This window comes from Carassius gibelio, chromosome A8 (assembly GCF_023724105.1).
Source record: "Carassius gibelio isolate Cgi1373 ecotype wild population from Czech Republic chromosome A8, carGib1.2-hapl.c, whole genome shotgun sequence".
Lineage (NCBI taxonomy): Eukaryota > Metazoa > Chordata > Actinopteri > Cypriniformes > Cyprinidae > Carassius > Carassius gibelio.
Genome location: NC_068378.1, coordinates 10,804,575 through 10,828,430, shown reverse-complemented (window position 1 = coordinate 10,828,430; position 23,856 = coordinate 10,804,575). Strand labels below are relative to the sequence as shown.

The 23,856-nt window shown below is 36.3% G+C and overlaps 2 protein-coding genes across 2 annotated transcripts; both read right to left on the bottom strand.

Moving 5' to 3' along the window:
• Positions 1-425: 425 nt before the first annotated feature.
• On the bottom strand, positions 426-14,339 carry tbc1d10aa (TBC1 domain family, member 10Aa). Its single transcript, XM_052603900.1, has 9 exons — positions 13,461-14,339; positions 8,559-8,658; positions 5,349-5,456; positions 5,042-5,148; positions 4,829-4,943; positions 4,637-4,702; positions 3,926-4,115; positions 3,686-3,840; positions 426-2,636 (listed from the first exon to the last, which is right to left on the bottom strand). The coding sequence occupies exons 1-9, from the start codon at positions 13,637-13,639 to the stop codon at positions 1,857-1,859; spliced, it is 1,800 nt and encodes a 599-aa protein (XP_052459860.1). The 5' UTR covers positions 13,640-14,339; the 3' UTR covers positions 426-1,856.
• Positions 14,340-15,827: 1,488 nt separating this feature from the next.
• On the bottom strand, positions 15,828-20,166 carry myl7 (myosin, light chain 7, regulatory). The gene is made up of 7 exons (XM_052603899.1): positions 20,145-20,166; positions 19,772-19,873; positions 17,226-17,301; positions 17,021-17,125; positions 16,849-16,927; positions 16,719-16,767; positions 15,828-16,494 (listed from the first exon to the last, which is right to left on the bottom strand). The coding sequence occupies exons 1-7, from the start codon at positions 20,145-20,147 to the stop codon at positions 16,390-16,392; spliced, it is 519 nt and encodes a 172-aa protein (XP_052459859.1). The 5' UTR covers positions 20,148-20,166; the 3' UTR covers positions 15,828-16,389.
• Positions 20,167-23,856: the final 3,690 nt, after the last annotated feature.

Genomic DNA, 23,856 nt, shown 5'->3' with positions numbered 1-23,856 from the left:
CAAATCAGTAGAAGCATACAACTGAATACAGTAGGTAACTAATGTAAATTACAATCTCCAGGGAGCGTTTTGTCTCTTTTAATAATGCTTTGATCACAGGAATAAATGACTATTTTGAGAGTATGCGTTAAACTGATGGTCAGCATTAAAGCAGCAGTTTGTATAAAGCTGTTTGACCTCAGGCAAGCAGTGGTCACTGGTAATTCGTGACCAGAGACATGGGTTTAGACAAAAAGTAAGGCGCTCTCTAATTAGCTGCTGAGCACAGGCCATCGCAGATGACCCAGAGCATTAAGGTCTCGGTTTACACCAGCCTCTTTGATGGCTTTGCTTACGGTAACTGAAGCACAGCAGTGACAGAGAACAGACACATCCTGTGACCCAGTGGGAAACGGTGCGTAAAATACAAGAACACAGTCACAGGGTCTTATTAGAAGTGCTTTTATTTGTACAAAATCTACATAAAGGTGACAAGTCAGTTTTAGAGGTTTGATTATATACTAGACATAGAAATCAAAGTTTTTGCCAAAGTAATTTGTAAGCATTTATATATAAAAAAAAAAAAAAAAAAATTCACACAGTGCTCCCATAATCTCAAATTATAAAATGCATCTGAAAATCTAACAGATTAGAATATCTCATCTTATTAAAATGTAACACAAATAATAATAATAATAATAAAAAGGACTCCCTCAATAACATGCAATCATGTTTCTGACCAAAAACAGCACTTTTAGCTGTTTTGTAACCAACCTCTCGTTACAGATGATGACTGTACAAGTAACTCAATTCCCAATGTAACAGGTTATCATCTCTGCCATTCTAGCAGACTCACTGAATCATTACTATGGAGCGTGCACCACCTGGTGGCTGGAGATGAAACAGGTCTACAATCTTCAGTTTCTCATGTTAGCAACAAAATAAATACATCAGATGCATTAAAGAGACACTCCAACATCATTTCAACATCACATCTACGTTTGCGATTCCAACTTTAACACACAAGAAATAGGAAAAAGAAAATTGTCACAGGAGAAATTGGATACATTTGTATCTTTTTCACACCAAAATGACTCTCACAGGTACTATGCACCCTTTAAAAGGTACAAAGCTGTAATTTGACCCCAGTGTCAAGCTTTTGTACACCTTAAGGTAAAAAAATAAAATAAAAATATTATATATATATATATATATAATTTTGAAGAGTAAAGTTTAAGGATGCTTCCACTTCAATTGCTTCTAACAAAGATTATTTTTTTAAATAAAACCTTTTTTTTCACTTACATTTGAGTGTGGCTACTGCTAACAGACGTGATGTTGAAACAAGAAATGCTCATTTACGCTTATTATGACAGTTACACATTAAATGATATAATGGAAGAAAAACAACTTGTATAATAGCGGCAGTTGTAAGTAAATGTTGGACTGTTAAGATTGTGGAGTCATATAGGAACTCTCTTGCAAAGTGACCTAATATTGGTAAGCAGCGAATAACACAATTACTAGTCAAACATATTTGATTATAAAGTCTGTTCTGCTTATGACTGAGGAATATTGGAAGATCTAATAGTCAGATTTTTTGAACACTGTAACACAAAAGACTGGAGTCAATAATGGACCAGCACAGAGAAAAAAAGGTCTGTGTGCATGAAAGCCAAAATGAAGTTGTGGAGGAGTCATTAAGCTTTATATATTCCTGAATTCTTCAGGTGCAAGATACTGACGACTAGGATCCTTGTCTCCTCCAAAATTATCCCCCAAATAAATCTGAATACATTCATTCACACTCCCATCTTGTTCTGTTGCATAATGCTGGTTCCCAATACTGTTTTCTCCCTGAATGCTGAGCTGGACAGCTACATGTACGTGTCCTCTGAACCCATGCTCTCAAATGATTTACGTAAACCAGGAACTCTGGGAGCAGCGCCGGAGTTTCCATTCACAGGTGTGTCGTCTGGAGGAAGCGGAGTGCAGTCTGTGGTGGGCAGAGGATCTTTCAGCTGGGCCGAGTTGTTGGTGTTGCTGGTGTCTTTAGGCAGAGTTAGTGGTTGGATGGTGACTGCAGGGTTGGAGGAGCGAGGGATTTCAGTCAGATGTGCGGGTTTGGGTTTTGGTGAGGGTTGGGGAGGTGGTGGTGTGCGAGAGAGATTTGGAGATGGTTGGGTTTGGGGCGGTTGAGGTGAATGTTGGGGTGGGGGTGGGATGACAGAGGCTGGTGTCTTTTTTTCGGGTGTAGTGAGGTGGGATTGCTGTAGTGATGGAGTAGGAGAGTTGGACTGATTGTTTGAGGTCGTCTCTTGTGTGTGATTGTTAATAGAGGCTGGTTTGGGGTCTGTTGGCAGGGGATATGGGTTTGGGATGTCCAATTTCGAATGGGAGGCTTTTCGGATAGTGCTTCTCTTCTTGCCGCGAGCGAATTCGGATTTAGTGTCCGAGGGCACGGGATACTGGATGACGATGGTGGGCTTCTGACGGAGGTCTTGGCGGGTGTGTGGCTCAACAGACATGATGGCCCGAGCGCCGTGCATTCTGGGAGGGGACTTGTAGCTGAGCTCGCCGTGAGTTTTCCGCCAGCGCTTGACCTGCACGCGATGCTCTCTCTCGACGTCCCGAGCAGATATGGGCAGCTCTAATACCTGCGTGTGCAGAAGATAAGATTCATACTCATCAGTGTGTATCTTTGTTGTTTTGAACTCTACACTCAACAGCAATGTCATGCTCATTAATGTTTCTACATGATGCAAATAAAATTCAGACATTATGCTAAAGGTAGATTTGCATTTACAACTTAACAGCAAGATTTTTTAATTCTTTGTAACCTATTTATAATATTAGTGCCATAAACCTGGCTATTTAGAGTTAACTAGTCAACTATCCAGCTATTTTTATTTTTTTTAAACAAAATCCACTTAAAACTGTAAAACTCTTGACATTATATGAATGCATGAATATTGGATTATTCAGTAAACCTTTAGTTTAACAATGATCTTTCTATTTATGTGATCTCATTTTTTAAACTGAAATTATTTTATACACACTTTTGTTGAAAGGTTTGGGGTCTGTAAGATTTTTTTTTCCTTTTTTGTAAAGAAATTGATACTTTAATTAAAATGACAGTAAAAATATTTTTAATATTACAAAAACTATTTTTATTTCAAATAAACGCTTGTCTTTTTAAATTCTATTCATCACATTTTCCACAAAAATATTAAGCAACACTTAATATTCTTATATTCTTACTTAATACAACATCGGTTTCCTATAGTGAAAATAATAAGAAATGTTCCTTGAGCAGCATATCAGCAAATTAAAATGATTTCTGAAGATTTCTGACACTGAAGCCCAGAGATGATGAAAATTCAGTTGATCATCATAGGAATAAATTACATTTTAAAATATATTCAAACTGAAACAACTACAAAAATTAGACTGTATTTACACTCTAAATAAAAGCAGCCTTGGTTAGCATAAGCATAATAAAAGTATTTAAAATATCATAATAACCCCAAACTTTCATGCATGATGGTTATTATTGAAAAATTTAATAATAATAATAATAATAATAATAATAATATGCTGGAGTTTTATTTGAATTATAAAAAATTATATTAAAAAACACCACTCTTTGTCGATCAAATCGATTGAAAACCTAAATGCAGTTCAATGGATTGCGAGTGTGTGATACCTGATGTACGAGAAACCCCTCCTGCATGTATCGCGGCTCCAGGGCCCTGAGAAGCTCCATAGTCTCATACTGACCAGGACAAGCCTTCAGTTTCTCACGAGATCCCAGCATGCATTTCAGCAACACCAGTCCAACACGGAACATTATCTTCACTCCTATAGCAACAGCAAAGAACATAGAGTCAGAAAGAAAGAGAGAAACCTGCGTGTGTGTGGTAATATGTGTATAAGTGAATCTCACCGTCACACAGGAACATGTCCCACACTCTGAGAACAGACGACCAGGGTAGAGTTCTGGAAAATGCACACATGAACCACTCCGTCATGTAGAGGATGGGCTCGATCTTGTGTTTCTCAAGGTGGCGGTACGCCGGAGGACACACACGCTTTAATAACCCATTTAAGATCTCTCCATCCAACTGTATGGCCTCCTACAACACAAACACCACTGGCATGAGGACAGCAGCAATTCCACATGCACACTAGAAAGGCACTGAAGGATCATCGGTTAGCTCGAAATTCATTTTGCAAACATCTTTTTAATTTACCTCCCAACGTTCGTGACACTTATATCACCTTTGAGCAAAAACAAAAGAAGCTTTGTTTTAATTTTACTAGCACCTACAGAATATTCAGGAAACATGACTCTGCTTGCAGTTTGAAAACGGGAACTTTAGATACGAATGCTATGAATGGAATGCAAACTATAAACCTGAGAACGTGTGCGAGGAACCCAGATGAGCTTTAAATTACCTCAAACTACGAAGTTCATAATAGCTGCTCATCATTCAAATGTTTTATTACATGGTTGCAAAATGAGGGACCTTCATAATGTCATCACCACGCAAAAGATAATGACACCTAGATCTCATAAATACTACCCTTTTCGGATTATATTTGTTAAGTAGTAACATTTATTTATTACATAGCAAGTTACATTTAGAGATCTTACCAGGCCTGCGCTGTAATATCCAGGGAGGTACTTCTCACAAATCTGAACCAGCCCCCAAAATGCATCCTGAGTACACATACATCAATAAAACATTTCAATCATCACTTAATCAATCAAGTAAGCATTACAGCTTTTTTAAATGAAAATGTGCACTAGAATAAGCATTGCAAACTACTTTATAATGCACTGTACCTCAGCAGGCATGTGCATCAGAAGCACAGCTGCTATAGGAGCCTGAGCCTGGCAGTAACCCTCATCCGGTCTGTACAGGGTGTAAGCCTTCAACACCCGGAACAGGTCCTGCTGCCTGCTCAAACAAACAAATTTAATAGATCAGTCAGGCAGGAATAAAATCGATAAAAAATATCCGTACAAATATATGTATATGAAAGTGTGTTGACTAACCCATGACCTCCTCGGGACACAAACATCTCATGGAAGGGGAACTGTCTGTGTAGATCTCTCTCTATCACATCAACCCACTTCGGGTCTCCAGCCATGCTGTCCAGCTCCTATTAAACAACCACACAAACACAGGTTCATCTCGCAGATGCAAACATGCAATAGTTTAAGCACAGGGACACAGGTCTAACACGTGTATGAACAAGTTTAGAAAAATAGTGGCACTGCAACTTTAAGTTTGAGAAGATTTACAGTACGAAATGCATAATGATACAACGACCTCTTCAAATCAGCTATAATCATGACTCACCTCGAACTTCCCGCTGTTTTGTTCTCTTTTCACTTTTCCGCCCGACAGGTAGAGCCAGGCTCTGCCTCGCAATGAAGGTGGGATTCCTTTCTGACATCGCAGTCGCACCTGTGGGTGACAGAGGTCTGAACGTCACACACTAAAGGGGAACTGTTCAGTTAAGTAGGGACCAGCATGCGTTCACAGTGATTACAACACACACAGAAAAAAGTTATCCAGACATCATTTTCCAATGGTTACTTTACACAAATATGTCAGTTTCCCTTTTACACAAAAGCTACTTTATGTTTTAACATCTGAGCTATGCTGGTTCTGATTCTACCTGATGATTTGGGTTCCTTAAAGATTATTATCACACCACACTGGCTGCACTGGATTTGTTGTTACATGTGACCAATAAAGGCAAGAACCAACAGAAAGATGCATTTTCTGTTTATTTCCTTTGCATTACTTGTTAAGATATATAAATAGGAAAAAAGACATTCATTTTGAATGTAAGCTAAAGCAGGGGTTAAAGCAAAAAACTAAAAAAACAAAAAACAAATCCTGAGCCTGAACTTTTTTTCCGGGGGCAGGAAGGGGCGGGGCATCACATGCAAAGCATGCAATCTGTGGCAACTTTAACATTTGAAAGGATACAATGGCAAAGTTATTGCTCTCTTTGTTCAAATTGATTTTCTTTTTCATGAATATATGGTTGATCTGCAGAATGAAAGCGTTGTCATACTCTTGGAAAATCAACACTGGGGGTGTGACAATACACGTAGCTCACAAGATTAGACAAAATACAGATTCTTGGTTCACTAGAACGTGACAATATTTTAATACTATTTTTACAAAATTTGCAATGACAAAATACTTTCATTTGTTACAAAAAGTAAAACAATGCAGTTGTATTTAGAAATATTTGAACTAATCCAGAACTGTAACAAATTATTATTTTGGTAATCAAGTAATCTGATTATTTTGACAACTGAGCCAGTCTGATATTTTTTAGTAACAACAACAGACCTAAGTGAAAAACAGGCTTTAGTAAGACTATTTATATATAAACTAACGATCCGGCAATAATAACTGGCTCAAATAAAATATCAAAACCAGTAAATTACACGATTGTATTGAACAACCCTGTTAAAATACATAATGCCTATACATATGAACATAACCAACTTAAGCACATTATGTATTAAAACCAATACCTGCATAGGTCACTTATGGTGTGATTAAACAATGTTAAAATCCATAACATTTTAATATTTGGCCACGTGCACAAATGTTTATTTGTGTTAACACTTGTATACAAGTGTTTTTTTTAATGTAGGATAATTTTTGCAGCCAATCGCTGCACGCCGGAAATCTGGCACGGTGCCGAAGAACTTTAAGCTCTGCTAAAGATTACATTTAATAGTGTTAATAAAACATTTTTTTTTTTACTTTGAAGGTTAATAGTATTTCAAAAGCATTAGTTAATAGTATCACCAAAAAAATTAAAATTATCACATGATTTACTCACCCTCAACTCATCATAGCTGTACATGACTTTATTCTTTCAGATGAATACAATCGGAGTAAAAAAAAACAAAAAAACTTCTTGCTCTTGCAAGCTTTATAATGGTAGCGAATGGAGGTCGAGATTTTGAAACAAAATAATGTGCATCCATCCATTATAAAGCTTGGAAAAGCCTTAGCTTTTATGTATATATATGTGTGTATATATTAGTGCTGCAAAATACATCGACGTGCGTGAAATGCGTCGACGCGTCACACTGTTTTCAACTCACGTAATGGCATACTGGGAATGGAGAAAGTTGCATTCTATCACAAAAACAGAGACCACTGTTATCAGAAGTATGGGAATACTTTAAACAGAGGCCAAATAAAATGGCCCTTTGTTCCCTTTGCAAAACCGATATGGTGTACCACGGCAGCACAACTGCGATGCGCGAGCACCTCAGAGGAAAATATCCTGGCGCTCTCCGGTGTTACGGTTTAACTGGTTACCGTGTGATCTGGTGACCAACTTCCTGGTTCAGGTCTGATATCCTTGCGCTTGTGGCATTCTGAAAAGTTTGTTTTTAACTCGATTCGGTGCGGACGCGCCTGGAATAAACGAGTTAGGTTGAATAAATTAATAAAGGTTGAAATATTATATTAGAAGTTGTACTTATATTTTTTTTGCAAAGTTATCCAAATGATTTATTAGCTAATTTTAAAAAAAGAACATTAATTATTTATTGTAATAAAATTAATCGTTAGTTTAGTCGACTAATCGAAAAATAATCGTTAGATTAGTCGACAGAAAAAAATAATCGTTAGTTGCAGCTGTAGTATATATATATATATATATAGTAGTAGGTAGGTAGTAGGCGTGCCTGATAAATATCGGCCATTAATTAATGCTCATCTCGTCAGTAAAGCCGGTTCTCTAATCAGCAATAAATTCCATTACCAATGATTAGAGAACCGGCTTTATAGATAGATAGATAGATAGATAGATAGATAGATAGATAGATAGATAGATAGATAGATAGATAGATAGAGATTAAATAATATAGTAATGTCTATTTCTCCACAATCTTGATTATTTAACCCAAAAGTTAACGTTATTCTGTATTTGCCATGAAAATGTCATGAAATTCATATGGTTTCAGTAAGAACCGGTTCTCAACTTCAAAGGACAGTTTGGCGTATCATTGCTTTCAAACTCTGTGTGACACAAGGACGAGCACACACATTTACACAGGCATGCAAACATAAAGGCCATCAAAGACTGTTAAGAAATCCTTTGGCAAAAACTCTTCTTTTGTCTTTACCTGAAGACGCCTCACTCCCAGTGAAAGCTTTATAAAGCTTAAGAGAAAAACAGAGGTGAACACTCAGACTAATAGATACACACATCACTGAAGACCATATAAGGAGAGCTGATGTGATATTAGGCTTGTCCAGACAGGGCCTCGTTGGAATGATTGCATATTGGTGTTTAATTAATTCAAGCAGCAGTGGGTCTGTCTGAGCAAGTCAACAAGAGGAAAAAAGGGAATGGGAAAATGACGCTCATAATTAAAACCCTCATGTTTTCACCATTTGGTGTACCTATGCATGCCTCCTAGTGCTTACATGCAAGACATCACTGATCTGTTCCTGGGAACATGCAAAAGAACAGAATACAACTGACTGAAAAATCTAGTGAACGTCGATGGTGGCTCCTACCTTCTTGAACCTTTTACTGATCCATTTGTCCCAGTGGTTCAGCATATCCAACCATTTGACTTCCCTGTGCCTTAACACTTCCAGAGACACTTCTTGAGCCCTGTGTAAGAGAGAAAAGAAGAGAATTGTAAATTTTTATTATCTAAGGAGATGCCAAATATTATAAGTTTTCACAATTCTCTCGATTACATCACGTCATATCTCAAAACTGAATACTTCTCTAATATTAACACTATTGCTGTATGGAAAATAGCTGGGTAAACATTCTGCTTAACTTCTCCTTTTGAGTTCCACGATAGAAAGAAATTAAGTCATAAGGGTTTGGATATGACAGGGAGTAAATGACGACAACATTTTTATTTTTGGGTCAACTATAAAACAATAAAAAAGAGAGAGAACTTCAAAGAGAACTACGAGTTCTCTGATTTTTTCCCTGACATCTACTAAACCAACAACTGAAATAGCTTCTTGAGAACAACGTCATGAACATATCACTAGTCACATTTAAGTCCTTCATATAGATACTTAAATATCACAACAACAATAAAAGAAAGAAAGAAAGAAAGAAAGATAGATAGATAGATATTGGGACATTTATTGGACATCAAGATTACAAACAACAACAACAAAATTATATAGCTATAAGTAGCTTATAACTTGAGATTGACCGATATATCGATTTACCGATATTTTCCCCGATAATTAAGCATTTTACCATAATCAGATATCGGTTTCGTAATCTCGGATTCACAGATAAATGCTGAATATAATTCTCTTTCTATTGTAAATTTGATCCATCATTAGTTTCGTGAAGCCGCTTTCATATTGCTGTTCACTCAGTGGGTTGATGTGGTTGATGCTCAGGAAATGATCCAGCACAGCAACCACATGTAACTTCTAATAAGATTCACTTGTTTAACCCTTTGGAGTCGATTAAAGTGTATACGCGTTAGGAGTAATTTTCTCCTGATAACCCCGAAAAGAACTTAAATGACACTTTTAGTTTTAATCGTACATATAAGAGCAATACATCAATCGAATCTGTAAAGGATCTACTTTTTTTTGGATACAGACATAGTAACAACAAAACTTTGTGCACTTATAAAATAAAGATAAAAAACAAGGTGTGCTGTCTGCAGCTTTTGTCTGCGCTGATCTTCATTTACAAACACGTCGTTTAAATTAACTGTAAGTCCGTGAATACTCAATGAAGAGACATGAGAGAGATATCTATAGAAAGCTTGACATGTCTACTTTCAAACTAAACAACTGCCGCAAAAAAAATATTCTCTGATAAAGTAATCCATATGAAAACAACGAGATGTCCGTTTTTCCCGTCTCTCTACATTATCTTCTAATGAGACACGCTAAATTGTATTATCATTTACTATATAACCTAGGGGTGTAATGGTACGTGTGACACACTGGCTTCATGGCGTGAAGGGGGCGTTTCTGCTGCATGTCAGTTGCTTCACATTTTCTGTGTCTTTACACAGCAGAATCGTGCCTGACACGGCGCTGGCGCGCTGCTGTAGGGGACTTAGATGGAGACCGCCGACAGACCAGGATCTTGTCTTCACGACAACAATATCTATACTTCATGTTGAGCATAAATATAAAGCCTACTGATAAAGGACACCATCAACAGTATTGACGGCAAAATAGACTATGTTTGACAGGTGCAATATGCCAGTGTGCCACCGGCCTAATGTTTTCAAAAGGCATCACGCGAGTGTGAACATCACTACAACTAGGAAAAAAAACGATTGTAATTCAAACGCAGCTCTCGTCGGCATTTAAACAGACCTTTGCTCTTAATTCCGATTGGTCCAACGCAATAAAGAAATCCGAGCAGGTCTAAAAACTGAAACTGTTGATGCTGCACTTTACACTTTGGAAAAGTTATATATATTTTTTTTTTTAAATATGAGAAGGCCTACAAGCTGGGATTGGTAATGCTGCACTGTAATCATAGTTATTTATTTTTTATTTTTCATTATATTTTATTATATGATATTGGTTTGAGACTGAGAGTATTTTATTTAGTGGAGAACTTTGCAGCAGTATTTTATTTCTTATTCTTTTTTTATTTTATCATAAATGATATTTTATTTTTTATTTTATTAAAAAGTATTCTTTTAAAAAGTGTAAACAAATTTAAAAAAAAAAAGTTTATAGTAATAAACAACCTGCAGTTTAATGCATTTCTTTCCCTTACTGTACCGAAAATGAACCGAACCGTGACTTTAAAACCGAGGTACGTACTGAACCGTGATTTGTGCGTACCATTACACCCCTAATATAACCATTATTTTGCTAATAAAAATCGAAATAAAATCAAGTTGATATGACTCCTGTCCTTTATTTTCTCCATTTGAAAACACTAGACATACTAAATTTATTTTGCTTATTGTTAATATTGTTGTTTCTGTTGATGGTTTTTAATTAATAAAATGTTTTTTATTGCTGTAATATAACGATTAAATATAACATGAAACTCTAATTTTCAATACTTAAAAAAAGATGACTGAAAAGAGGAAAAAAACAAAGTGAAGTATGTTCTTTCTTCACTCAGTCATTTATTTACTTCATAACAGTTAATAAATATCGGTTCTGCATATCGGTTATCTGGCACATAAACGTGCAAATAATTGGTATTGTTTTGGTAATAAAAAATCTATATCGGTCGATCACTACTAATAATATTTCTCAAATAAGATTATTACAAACCAAGTCAAATCAATTCAACATTGATAATAAGAAATGTTTCTTAAGCATCATATCATCATATTAGAATGATTTCTGAAGAATCACATGACACTGACTGTCACAAGACTGGAGAAAAATTCAGCTCTTCATCACAGTAATAAATTACAACTTGCAATACACTAAAACAGAAAAATATTTATTTGAAATTGTAATAATATTTCAAGGTATTGCTGGTTTTAATGTATTTCAATCAAATAAATGTAGCCTTGGTGAGCATAAGAGCTTTAATCTTATGGACATAAAACTTATGAAGGAGAACATTTAGAGAATGAAAAAAGCTTAATTATCTTAAAAAAAAAGAAGAAAAAAGGGGGAAGAATAATTCCCCTATTCAAATTTAAACCATTTAGCTTGTGGCCGAGACATTTAAATATCAGTTTGCCAGCACACCAACCACCAGCTAGCTTCCCCTTTACTTAGATACCGATCCTAACCACTAGAAATTTGATCTGAAAGTAATGTTTCTTTAAATATTTTTCCTATTAAACATGCAGGTTTTACTTCCTTTTCACTTTCTAGAACAATTTTGACCGAAACCAGAGGAAACTATAACCGTTTTCATGAGTGTTTGGTTTGGGGGCACTCTCTCTCCAGTAGTTGGCAGAGACGGAGTGACCTCAGGGCAGCAGCACTGCCATAAACCACAGGAAACGGAAAGCAGCTGTACACTCAGTACAGAGGGACAAGTATCACTTACTCAACTATTCCATGCTCTTTAACAATTCACAAGGAATAGCCAGGCCTGCAGCCGTCTCAGGCTACTGTTTAAACCCATTCATCCTTCACAATAGTGTGGTGACAATCCTAAATCCAGTCGTATCGGTAAACAACATGAATGTGTTCTTCTCTGTAGATTACAGTGTTTATTAAGGACGCCAACCTGGGGCAGATGCCTCTCTGATAAAAGACAGGAAGCTTTAACAGGACTGAAACTGGCTGCAAAGCAAATGAGGATGAAACGCCCTGACAATCCATTCAAACCACATCAATGAAAACTAACAGAACTTTTTGAGCCCACTTTAAATGAAAAGAAAACTGAGTTTCATACATCCGTCAAAACGGGTTCAACGAGTTGCACAAAACAGATCCATTAACTCTGAAACCAGATTGGTCAATCTTGGCGAGTTTAAGATACTTTGGCTTGCTTTGTTGTGATTTTGTTTACTTTAGATTGAGCAGCCAACTTCCTATTTCACTTTTAAAAAATTTTTTGAAGGTAGGGATTGTGGTGCTTTGGCATTAAGCAAAATTACAGTTCAATTACTAATTTCATGCAAACATTTTCCATGGCTGGTGCAAACAGTCACATGACATGAGCTTTAAATGGATGCACATACAACAGATATTAAAACTGAAAACAATTATTTGTACAATTATAATATCTTTATATATTTTATTAGAAAATTATACAATATATATTAGAAATGTATACAAAAAAAAAATCATATTTTTCCACAAACAAATCAGACCATAGTAAACAGTTGTACTAATAATTGTAAAATTAATTCACTATATACACACAGACAATACATATTAATTATAGATTTTTTTTAACTGTATCAAAATATTACTTTTTACTGCATTTTTTGGATCAAATTAATGAGGATTTGTGAGCATAAGATGCTTTAAAAACAAAGAGCCTTAAAAAGAAATTATGTGTATGTGTGTATATTAATACTATTACTCTTATTATTACATTTAAAGTGTTTAATTAAAAGGCTATGTCTGTCACCAGGAATAAAGTATTATTTAACTAACTTTTTGAAGAGATGCTGTTTTTATTTATTTATTTTTATTTATTTTTATTTATTTTTTTTTTTGGGGGGGGGGGGGGGGGGGGCTATATAATAAATAACACATAGGGCTCCATACATATATAATAACTACATACATAATATGGCATTAAATAGGTTAAGCTACAGTAATACATTCACACACTGACTTTTGTTTTGTTTGCTTCTGTTTAAGTGTGTCAAGAATCTAAACTATGTTACTTTCAGATGCTTTCCTGCCCCTCACACACCCATCAAAGTCCAAACATGCAGTATTTTCTGTTCCTCGCCTCATCACGTGACCTCGATCACCCGAAACTAACACAAACAGGATCTGATGGGCTGGCACAGGCACACTTACGATTCGGATGAACACTGCTGGGCTCCTCCGATGAAGCCGTACTTGTCTGTTTGTCTCGAGCTGGTGGAGCCGTTGAGTTCAGAGTCGGATCCGAAAGAGCTCTCCTCGTCAAACTGACTGCCCAGAGTCCTCACACTCAGAGTGTCCTCAAACAGACGGCCGTTCTCCTGCTGAGCCATCGTGATCCTCTACTAAATCACTTAACGTTACAGGTCATCACCTGAACCCGTCAGTAAACATCCCAAGAGAAAACGTGAAATTAACGAGATGCTTCAGCTCTAATTGATCCAAATCAGGCCATCCAAAACTACACAGTCCCCACAACCACGACTTTAGTTTTAAATTGTAGTACTTTAACTGTATTTCCCGTCTTTTGTATGTAGATTTGTGCGTCTTTTAAAGCCACAACGCGTTTTAAACGGATTACTGTGCGTTTAAATCTCCCGAATGCTAAATTAGCTTAGCGCGCAACGTGTCACTATCCCAACCCAGTCAGTATGATCCCAAAACAACAGCAATCACTGAAAAAGTAATTTACATAAGCAGAAACGTCGTCCGAAAAACATGTGAAGAAAATCGGACGAGCGAAACTACGCCTGAATTTCCTGAATCACATTTTTCCAGTCCATGGATTGTCAGGTTTCGCGCTCAACGGCTCCAACGGACTGTTTTCATTCAGCACGCAGAGCTTCGAGGAGCAAAACAGCGTATATTCCCGGTCGAGACGCACCAGCAGCACTGTTCTCGTAATTTACGTCGAGGTCCCATGGTTAAAAGGCAAGTAATAAAGTCACTGACAGGTCAGTCGAGTCTTGTTTTTAGTGTTAGGGTGGTGATGATGACATTAGCGCTGAGTTTCCAGTCTTGCGTTTGACAGTTCTGCACATGCGCGTCTGTGTCACTTCCGGAATCCACAGGTTATTTGCATATCATAGTTCTGAGGCTGTGTCGAAGTTTAATTTTAACTATTTTAATATTTATGTGAAAGACGAGCATTAGGAAAGAAAAAGGAAGTGTGAATAGCAGTGTGAATTAAATGGATGAAAATTATGTTATTCCAAACTTTTTTTTGCAGAACCAAACTTTTTATGATTTTCTTCTGTTTCTTCCATTAGATTTTTTTTTTAATCAACATTTTTCAAAATATCTTCTTTTGTGTTCAGTATAGGTAAGAAACTCTTTATTTTACTTGTATTTACATAATTTTAATTCCCAATATGTAAATAGCCAAAAAGACTATTAATATGGTAAGCACTCACTTTAATTGTATAAAAATTATATATTAATAATGCCATGGTAAGCAGTAGAAATGTATATATAATACTGGAAGTAAAACAGTCAGTTTTAAATTCTCTGAAAAAAAAAAACGTGTAGAAACAAATTTCACTGATAAATTGCTAGCAAATTTCTCACTTAATTACAAAGAAACAGCAAGTAACAATTAATTAAACATGAAAATTAAAGTAAAAAAAAAAACAAAAAACTGAAAAGGTATTTTAATGTGAAAAGTACTCCAATAACATTACTCAGTTATCTTCTAATTTGCTGCTTATTAATAGTTAAGGTTTTTTTTTCTATTGGGTCAGGTTAAGGGACTGTAGAATATGGTCATAAAGAATAACATACTAATAAACAGCCAATAGTAATATGCTTGCTAATTAGCAAGTAGATAATAGTGAGAACTGGTCCTTAAAATAAAGTGTAACCAGAATTTTTGTTTTTATTTTACTTTTTTATTTTGAAATATTGGTAACACTTTAGTGTAGGCACCCATTCTCACTATTAACTTAAGTTGCTTATTGTTAGCATGCATTTTCCTAGCATTTTGGCTGCTATTAGTACATATAAAGCACATATTATGCATGACCATATTTTACATCCTTTAATCCTACTCGATACCTAAACTTTACAACTGCCTTACTAACTATTAATAAGCTAAGAGTTTATTAAGCCAAATATCATTGTTAATAGTCAATAGTGAGACCTTAAAAATAAAGTGTGAGCAACAAAGAATTTTTTACACTGTGGTCACTCTTTTGAACAATGAATCTTTAGGGATCTTTAAAGCGGTATTCTTAAAAAAAAAAAACCCATTTAACTCACACTAAAGTCATTCAAAACTTATATGCATTTCTTTCTGAACACAAAAGTCAATGTTTCTAAAGAACATACAGATAATCTAAAGAACAAACAGATAAAAAATACTTTTTTATATAAATATTTTCCATAGAAGTAAGAAAGGCACTCTGGTGTCTCTTGACCATTTCTGAAAAGGTTGGGTTCTCTTGAATTTATCATATTTTTTTTTCCCCTCTTACACACAACATATTATTTTACACTATGTGTAAAATAATTAAACAAAGCATAGCAACTGAGTATGAAGTTTATTAGAGGTTTGAGAAAATGTGCCAAGAATTCGAGGGCCTCACAAAGTTCCAGTTTCGATTTGCAGTTCAACAAACTGTCTGTGGGGGGCAGCAATTACAGACAGAATTTACAAGTGAGCAAATATCCTAACATTATGGCCTTTTCTAAAGTTCAGTTAGTTATGTTTGGTATTAGTCCAATAATATGTATGCATTCTGCACGATGATAAAAGATGTAATTTTATAAAACTGAAGTCAGTGAGCTGGTCTTCATATATATATATATATATTTCTTTTAAAAACATAAAAGAACACTGTTTGTGTTACGAAACCGTGTTGTCTTATACTGCACTGCTCCTAACAGTACAATACATGTGACAGCAAGCAATAGATATGCATCACTCCTTGCCTATATTATATCTAGAAATACCAGATCAAGAAATCTTGTTGTGAAATGCAGTGTAATAACAAAAGCTCTTGATATGCCCGAGGGTTGACATGAACAGAATTGCAGACAGAACTAAACTGAGGAGGTTCAAGTGAAATGGAAGATTTGCCTTTATTTAAGACTCCTCCTTTTCATCACCATGTGTGATAATGTAGCAAAGTGATTTATAGTCAATATTCCCAGCCACATCAATTGGAGCCACTGCAAAAGCCTGGTCAACCTGAAAGAGAATCAAGTAGATTAGAACATGATTAGAACAATGATTCTGTAAAAAGTACACATTCTTATCACAGCACCTGATAATATAAGCTATCAAAAGCCCATTGTTTGTGATAGCAGTAGAAAGATGGGGAACATTATCTCTATCTATTGATTTTTCATGCATTTTATGTGACTAAATACATATATATTTTAAATGCAATGTTTATAAATGCAAATGTTAACCTCTTCTGCTGTGAATTTATCAGCTTGGTTCATTAGCAGCCTCCTGAACCTGAAATCAAATGAAAGAAAATCCATTAAATGTTCTTTAAAACTACAGTAATGTTTTCGCAATTAGTTTTTATTCACTTACTCATCCTTATTGACAACTCCTGTAGCATTTGGGTCAAACAGTTTAAAAGCAGCAAGAATGGTTTCTTCTGGGTCTGTGCCTGTTTGGGGATAGGAATATTACACAAAGTATGATAAATCCTTCATTCAAGTCCCTTATAGGTGTTAAGATCTTGAAAGTTTAGTTGTCATACCATTGAGCTTTTCTCCGAAGAGAGTGAGGAAGACAGTAAAGTTGATGGGCCCTTTTCCCTCTGCTAACATAGACTCCAGCTCTTCATCGCTCACATTCAGCTTTCCTGCACAAACATAGTATGCTTATCTAAAAAGCTGTCTGCTGATGTTTCAGATGTATAATGGTAGTATTCTGAAACTCTCCAGCAAATGCATTTTATATACCTAGCTGTGCATAAGTTTCCTTCAGATCAGATTTGTTAATAACTCCATCCCGGTTCTGATCTATGCAGCCAAATGCCTTAAAAAAAAAAAAGGAAGATTATGTATGTTACATGATTTATTCTTAGATTATATATTATATTTATTCAATCAAGCCGGAAATCAACTGCTGCTGGTACCAAAATATACATTGTTTCAAAGCAGCTTTACAAAAAAGGATTTATAATATCCTTTAATCGTTTATAATATCATGCCTTATCGATTTGCTCGAGTACATATCACGTTTCATGAATATGCTGTATGTATGCAAATAAATTTGGATATAGTTATATATATGTAACTTTATAAATAATATAATATATATTATATATTTTATATATTTTTATTTATGACTTGTGTTGTGTTTTGTAAGACCCGCCTTCTTTGATTTGATTGGCCATATCGATCATTTTGACATTTTGACTAGCGCTGTTGGAACACTGAAGCAGACCAAAGTTTAACTTTTAAAACTTCTTGTTATCCTAAAAACAAACATCTTTACAACTTTTTTTTTATACAAAGAGTCTGTTAGACATAAACGACATAAAATGCAGGCAGGAGCGAGGCCCTCAAGAGGCGCAAGGGCCTTGCAGTTGCACACCTGGCACATCCCTTGCAACGGTACTGATTATAGCCTTTAGTCTGTTGGGATATGACTCCGTGTCTACTAACGTTGCACATCTCGGCTTTGCAATATTTGTCCACTCTTCTTTGCAGAACTGCTCAAGTTTTGTTAAATATGATGGTGTGTTTGTGGACTGCAGTCTTCATGTCATTACACAGATTTTCAATGGCGTTTGAGTCTGGGCTCTGACTAGACCAAGCAAGCACATTCACCTCTTTCTCCTTCAACCACTTTGCCTCAAGAATTTGATGGTATTTTGACCCATCCATTTTTCCAGTCCCTGCTGCAGAGAAACCCACTACACGTCCATGCTTTACTGTAGGATTGCTGTTATTTGGATTTCCACCAGACATATCATTTGGTGTTGAGGGCCAAATAATTACATTTAAATGTCATCTGCCTCAGAATCTTCAAGGTGTGTTTTGGCAAATCTCAGTCATGACTGCATGTGGCCTTTCTTGAAAAGTAGTTTTATTCTTGCAACCCTCCCATACAGCCACATTTGTGGATAATTTGTGATATTGTTGTCACATGCACACAATGACCACTCTGTCATAAATTGCTGCCACTGCTTCAGAGTTGCTGCAGGCCTCTTGGTCGTCTCTCTGACTAGTTTTCTCAAAGCATTTCCTGTGTCTGTTTCAAAGTGACATGACATACAGCCAAGTATGGTGACCCATACTCAGAATTTGTGCTCTGCTTTTAACCCATCCAAAATGCGCGCACACACACACACATGCACACACGCGCGCACACACACACACACACACAGTGAACACACACACACACACACACACACAGTGAACACACACCCGGAGCAGTGGGCATCATTTATGCTGTGGCGCCCAGGGACAAGTTGGGGGTTCGGTGCCTTGCTCAAGGGCACCTCAGTCGTGGTATTGCAGGCCTGAGACTCAAACCCACAACCTTAGGGTTAGGAGTCAAACTCTCTAAGCACTAGGCCATGACTTCTCCCATGAATTCCCCAGTTGTAAGTCGATTTCGATAAAATTACTACATTTAGTCATTCTGCAAAATGACTAAATGTAAATGTCTGTATTTTACCAAATAAATTTTTTAAAACATATTTTGATCACTGGGATTTTCACACACAACCATCTCTGTGCTTTACAGAGAATGGTCTGAAAAAGAGAAAATATCCAGTGAGCCGCAGCTTTGTGTACGAAAATGCCTTGTTGATGTCAGAGGTCAGAGGAGAATGGGCAAACTGGTTAGAGATGATAGAAAGCAACAGTAACTCAAATAATCACTAGTTACAACCAAGTTATGTAAAATACCATCTCTGAACACACAACACTTCGATCCCTGAAGCAGATGGGCTACAGAAGCAGAAGACCACACCTTTTGCAGCTCCTGTCAGCTAAGAACAGGAGACAGAGGCTACAATTCACACCAAAATTGGACAATAGAAGATTGGAAAAATGTTGCCTGTTCTGATGAGTCTCAATTTCTGCTGTGACATTCAGATGGTAGGGTCAGAATTTGGCGTGAAGAACACGAAAGCATGAATCCATCCTGCCTTGCCTCAACGGTTCAGGCTGCTGGTGGTGTAATGGTGTGATGGCCACTTCCAGCAGGATAATACACCATGTCACAAACCTCAAATCATCTCAGACTGGTTTCTTGAACATGACAATGAGTTTACTTTACTCAAATGGCCTCCAAAATCTCTGAGGAATGTTTACAACACCTTGTTGAATCTATGCCATGAAGAATTAAGGCACTTCTGAAGGAAAAAGGGGGTCCAACCTGGTATTAGCGAGGTGGCCAGGGAGTGTGTGTATTTATGTGGTGTGTGCGTGTGTGTGTGTGTGTGTGTGTGTGTATGAATGTGTATTGGTTTTTATACAATATAAAGACTTACCTCTTTAAACTCCTGTATTTGTGATTGCTCAAACATGGAGAAAACATTGGAGGAGCCCCTTTGAGCAGTTTTCCCCCTCTTAGCAGCAGCTTTCTTACTTGCCTTTGATAAAAAAAAAATAATAATAATAGTTCGAAGCACACAGCAATAAATATACATAATGACATTCAATAAAATGACTTTTTGATATTTGTCAAAGAATAAGGCTAACTTGCATTAACTTTACATTAACTAACTTACATTAAATAAAAATATTAATAAAAAAAAACTTTTTAAAGAGTGTATAGCGCTTCTAGGTATACTATTATAAATTCATTTCAAATTAATTGTTGTTATATTCAAAACCAGAACAAAAGTAGCTGTGTCCACTCACCATGTTGTCTGCCTGCCTTGCTTTGCTCTGTGTGTGCTCCTGGGTCAGTGCTGTTGCTAATGGAGTCTTTAAGTATGAGGACTCTTATCACCTGTTTCTCTATAAAGGTCTGCAGTGCTTCTCTTAGTCCCCTACATGGGCACCCAGAGCCTCCTAAATACAGGAGCCCTGATAACTGCCCAAGTACTCAGATTCCAGTGGGGTGAAATATGAGATAAAGTGTTGGATGAATGGAGAGGGGAGAGTAAATGGGGGACTTTTAAGAGATGCAAAGAATGGATGGATGCAATGAAATGAGAATGTAAAAGAAAGAAACAAGGGCATGCGAAAGTGGTAGTATGTAAGTTTATGTGAGTCTGGGTGGCTCATGACATAGTGTCCTTGAGTGAAGCTCTGGGACACGCACAGTCAGGGCCGTCGCAAGTGGGGTGAAAGGTGGTGAAGATTATAGGGGCCCATGGATGAGTGGGGACCCCAGGCGATCTCAACCGCGTCTGGCTGAGGCTAGCCTAAAACGATGATCAGGACAGTTGACAGAACGCTGCTGCGTGTCATAACGAACGCTTATAATTTTCATATGTTTTTAAGCATGCTCACTTTCCAATTTAAACATTCCAAAAAGTTTAAATCATTCAAACACAAGACGCGGAAAAGCTGAACTGAGTGGTTACTCGCACGCTGTGTTCGGTTGCATGCATCTCACAGTCTCAGAGCCGTGTCTCACAGACAGCGACACTGAACCGAGCTTTCCTTTGTGAAGTTCTCCTTTATGTTCCCCCTGCACCTGAACGAACAAATACAAATAGCAGTTTAAACAAACAGAAAAGGATGTGAAAAAGCCCAATTCAGTACTCGTGGTGTTCTGGCGTTTAGCGCTCACGCAGAGAAAGGCGTCTCAAAACACTTGAACACAGAATTTGCCTCTTCTTGCTCTTGTGCCGACAAATACATACAAAACATGTCAAAATACCCGTCTTGGAAAGTATGTTCAAAAAAACTGTTGGTTATGTCTTAAGTGAACGTAAACAGTTGAGAAAAAAAAACGTATGTGTATTATATTGGGTGCATTCATTGTCTCTTAAAGTGACCGCACCCTATTTAGCTACTAGCTGCTGTTATGTTAATCCAAGAAAATTAAATTAAGAAAATCACCCACTGCATATATAAAGAGTTTTAATAGTAGGTGCAGGACACTATAATTAATTTAGGTGAGTATAGCAAAATAAAGTGAACTGTGACATATTATACCCCCCCAAAATATGGACAACTAGTGAAAATGATAGAGAAAAAAAATGGGACCAAAAATTATTCAGACACTCTGACCTCATGTTTTGCTTATATGTTTTTTTTTTCTTTAATTGCTAATGCAACCTTTTCACACCACAGACTGAACAGAATTAAGCATTGCTTGGTAACTGTTCAACAAAGTATCGATAGTTGTGTAAATATTGCCATACTAACAGTTGTCTGAAGTTTGGTTTGATTCTTATCCATTACATATCTTTCTATCAAAGTTATCTCATATTATCAAGATGAATTTGTTCTGACAGTTCAACTCTTGAGTTCTTGTCATATTTTATTACCATTTTATAAACTAGAGCAAATAAACTGTGATAATGTAATTAAAGTTGAAGGTGTCTGAATATATTTTGGGGTGACAGTTAATTTAATTTTTACATTGAAGACTATCCAGTGCTATTTTATTTTTAATTATTTGTTTTCTGTACCTGGACACCTAGAAACATGAAACAACTTAAACATTGTGCAATTATCACAAATAAATAAATAGCATGAACATATAAATTAAACAATTTCAAACAGGGCCACTGGTACAACCTGCACCGGGGCCTCCACAGCATTGTGCATGGAGTCATTAAGAACTAAACTATTTTGAGTCAGTTCTTTTTATATATGGTTCATAATTTTCAGCAAATGTTTACTAGATCACACAAGTACAGTGCCCTCATATTGGCACCCTTGTTAAATATGAGCAAATGTAGCTGTGAAAATGATTCAGCACTTTTTTTTAAATCACAAAATTTTTAATTCATTAAGGTAAAGCCATGGAAAGAATCTCATGATTAAATAAATGCTTTTTTCTCTTGTTCATGTTAGCCACAATTATTGGCACCCAGTTGTTGCAACGTCCTTTTCTCTTATAGTGTCTGATCAGTTTGGAGATCAGATATACCTTCACATACAATCTCTCCAGATCTTTCGGATTCCCAGCTCCATGTTGGTGCTGCTTCTACTCAGTTCACCAAACTCATTTTTTATGGTTCAGGTCAGGGAACTGGGGTAGCCATTGCAGAAGCTTCCTTTTGTACTAAGTGCACATTTTTGTGTTGATTTTGATGTTTGTTTTGCATCAAAAAATAGGGCCTCAACGTTATAGAAAAAAATTGGACACCTTCATCCTGTTTAAAAGTTTTCACCCCCGCTCTTAATGCTTTGTGTTGCCTTCTGGAGCACCAGTGAATTTTCGAACCTTTTTTAATAGTTGTGTTTGTCTTCAATTGTCCACAGTGTGAAACCAAGGGATCCCAAACTTATGAATAGGGTTATTTTAATACTTTTTTTTGTTTTCTTGTGGACTAGATGTAAACATCTTTTATGTACAATATCTTACTCAGGACAGTACTGAATAAAAAAATAACATGTATTTTGTATGATCTCTCTTATTCTGTTCAAATTTTCACTGATTCTGCAAGGGTTTCCCAAACTTTCACATGCCACTGCTTAGTCTTTGTCCAGTTGAACTCTCCACCTCTCCGTGCATTAGGGCAATATAGACACACGTCCTCTTCCAAACAGATTTGTAATATCTTTATTTGGTTGAACTTGTTCATTATTGCCCTGATTGTGAAAACAGTGATTGTAAATGCTTAAGCTGTTTTCTTACAGCCACTTTCTATTTTGTGAAGCTCAACAATCTTGTTCTGCACATCAGAACTATATATATATTTTTTGAGTTTTACTCCTTGTGATGGATGATTAGGGAACTTGTCCTTTGTGTTCCTCCTATTTATAATCCTGTGGAACAGGACATGATGGCGGGAGAATTTCATGCTCCTTACCCTGGTGTGCTAAATGATTTCATGCCTTCATGATTTTAGCAAGTCTAGAAAGACTTTCAGTAAATCTAACCCTAACACCCATCATTGTTTGAAAACAACCACTGATCAGAACTGTAGTACTACATGTACACCCAGAAGTCTAATTATTATTCCTCATTAGAAATAAAACACACATGCATCCTACAGTGCTGTTTTGTGTGTGTGTGTGTGTGTGTGTGTGTGTTTGCTATGTGTTATTAGTGACTGTAATTAAATGCATTTAAAGGTTATTAAAGTGTTTGAATAAAACTTACTACATACTCAGGTGTGTATTAGGTATGTCTTGATTAAAGTTCCACCAACATTTGGCAGAAGCGCAAGTGACATAAGTGAGGACTTTATACATAGCCCGAGTCTGATAATACATTGATTTGTAATCAGCAGCATGATCATCTGACCTGGGAATTGATGCTAAACCATGTCTTATCTCTTGTTCCTTGACTACTGCTTTATCATGTCATTATTCATTAATGATGCCAAAACCATAGTTCCAATTTTGTGTTGAGCAAACTGAAAAAGTCCATTGTATTGTTAACTATTCCTGTATCTGACTGTACACAGCTGAACTGACTTGCTTTTAATTACCAATTGTTCTT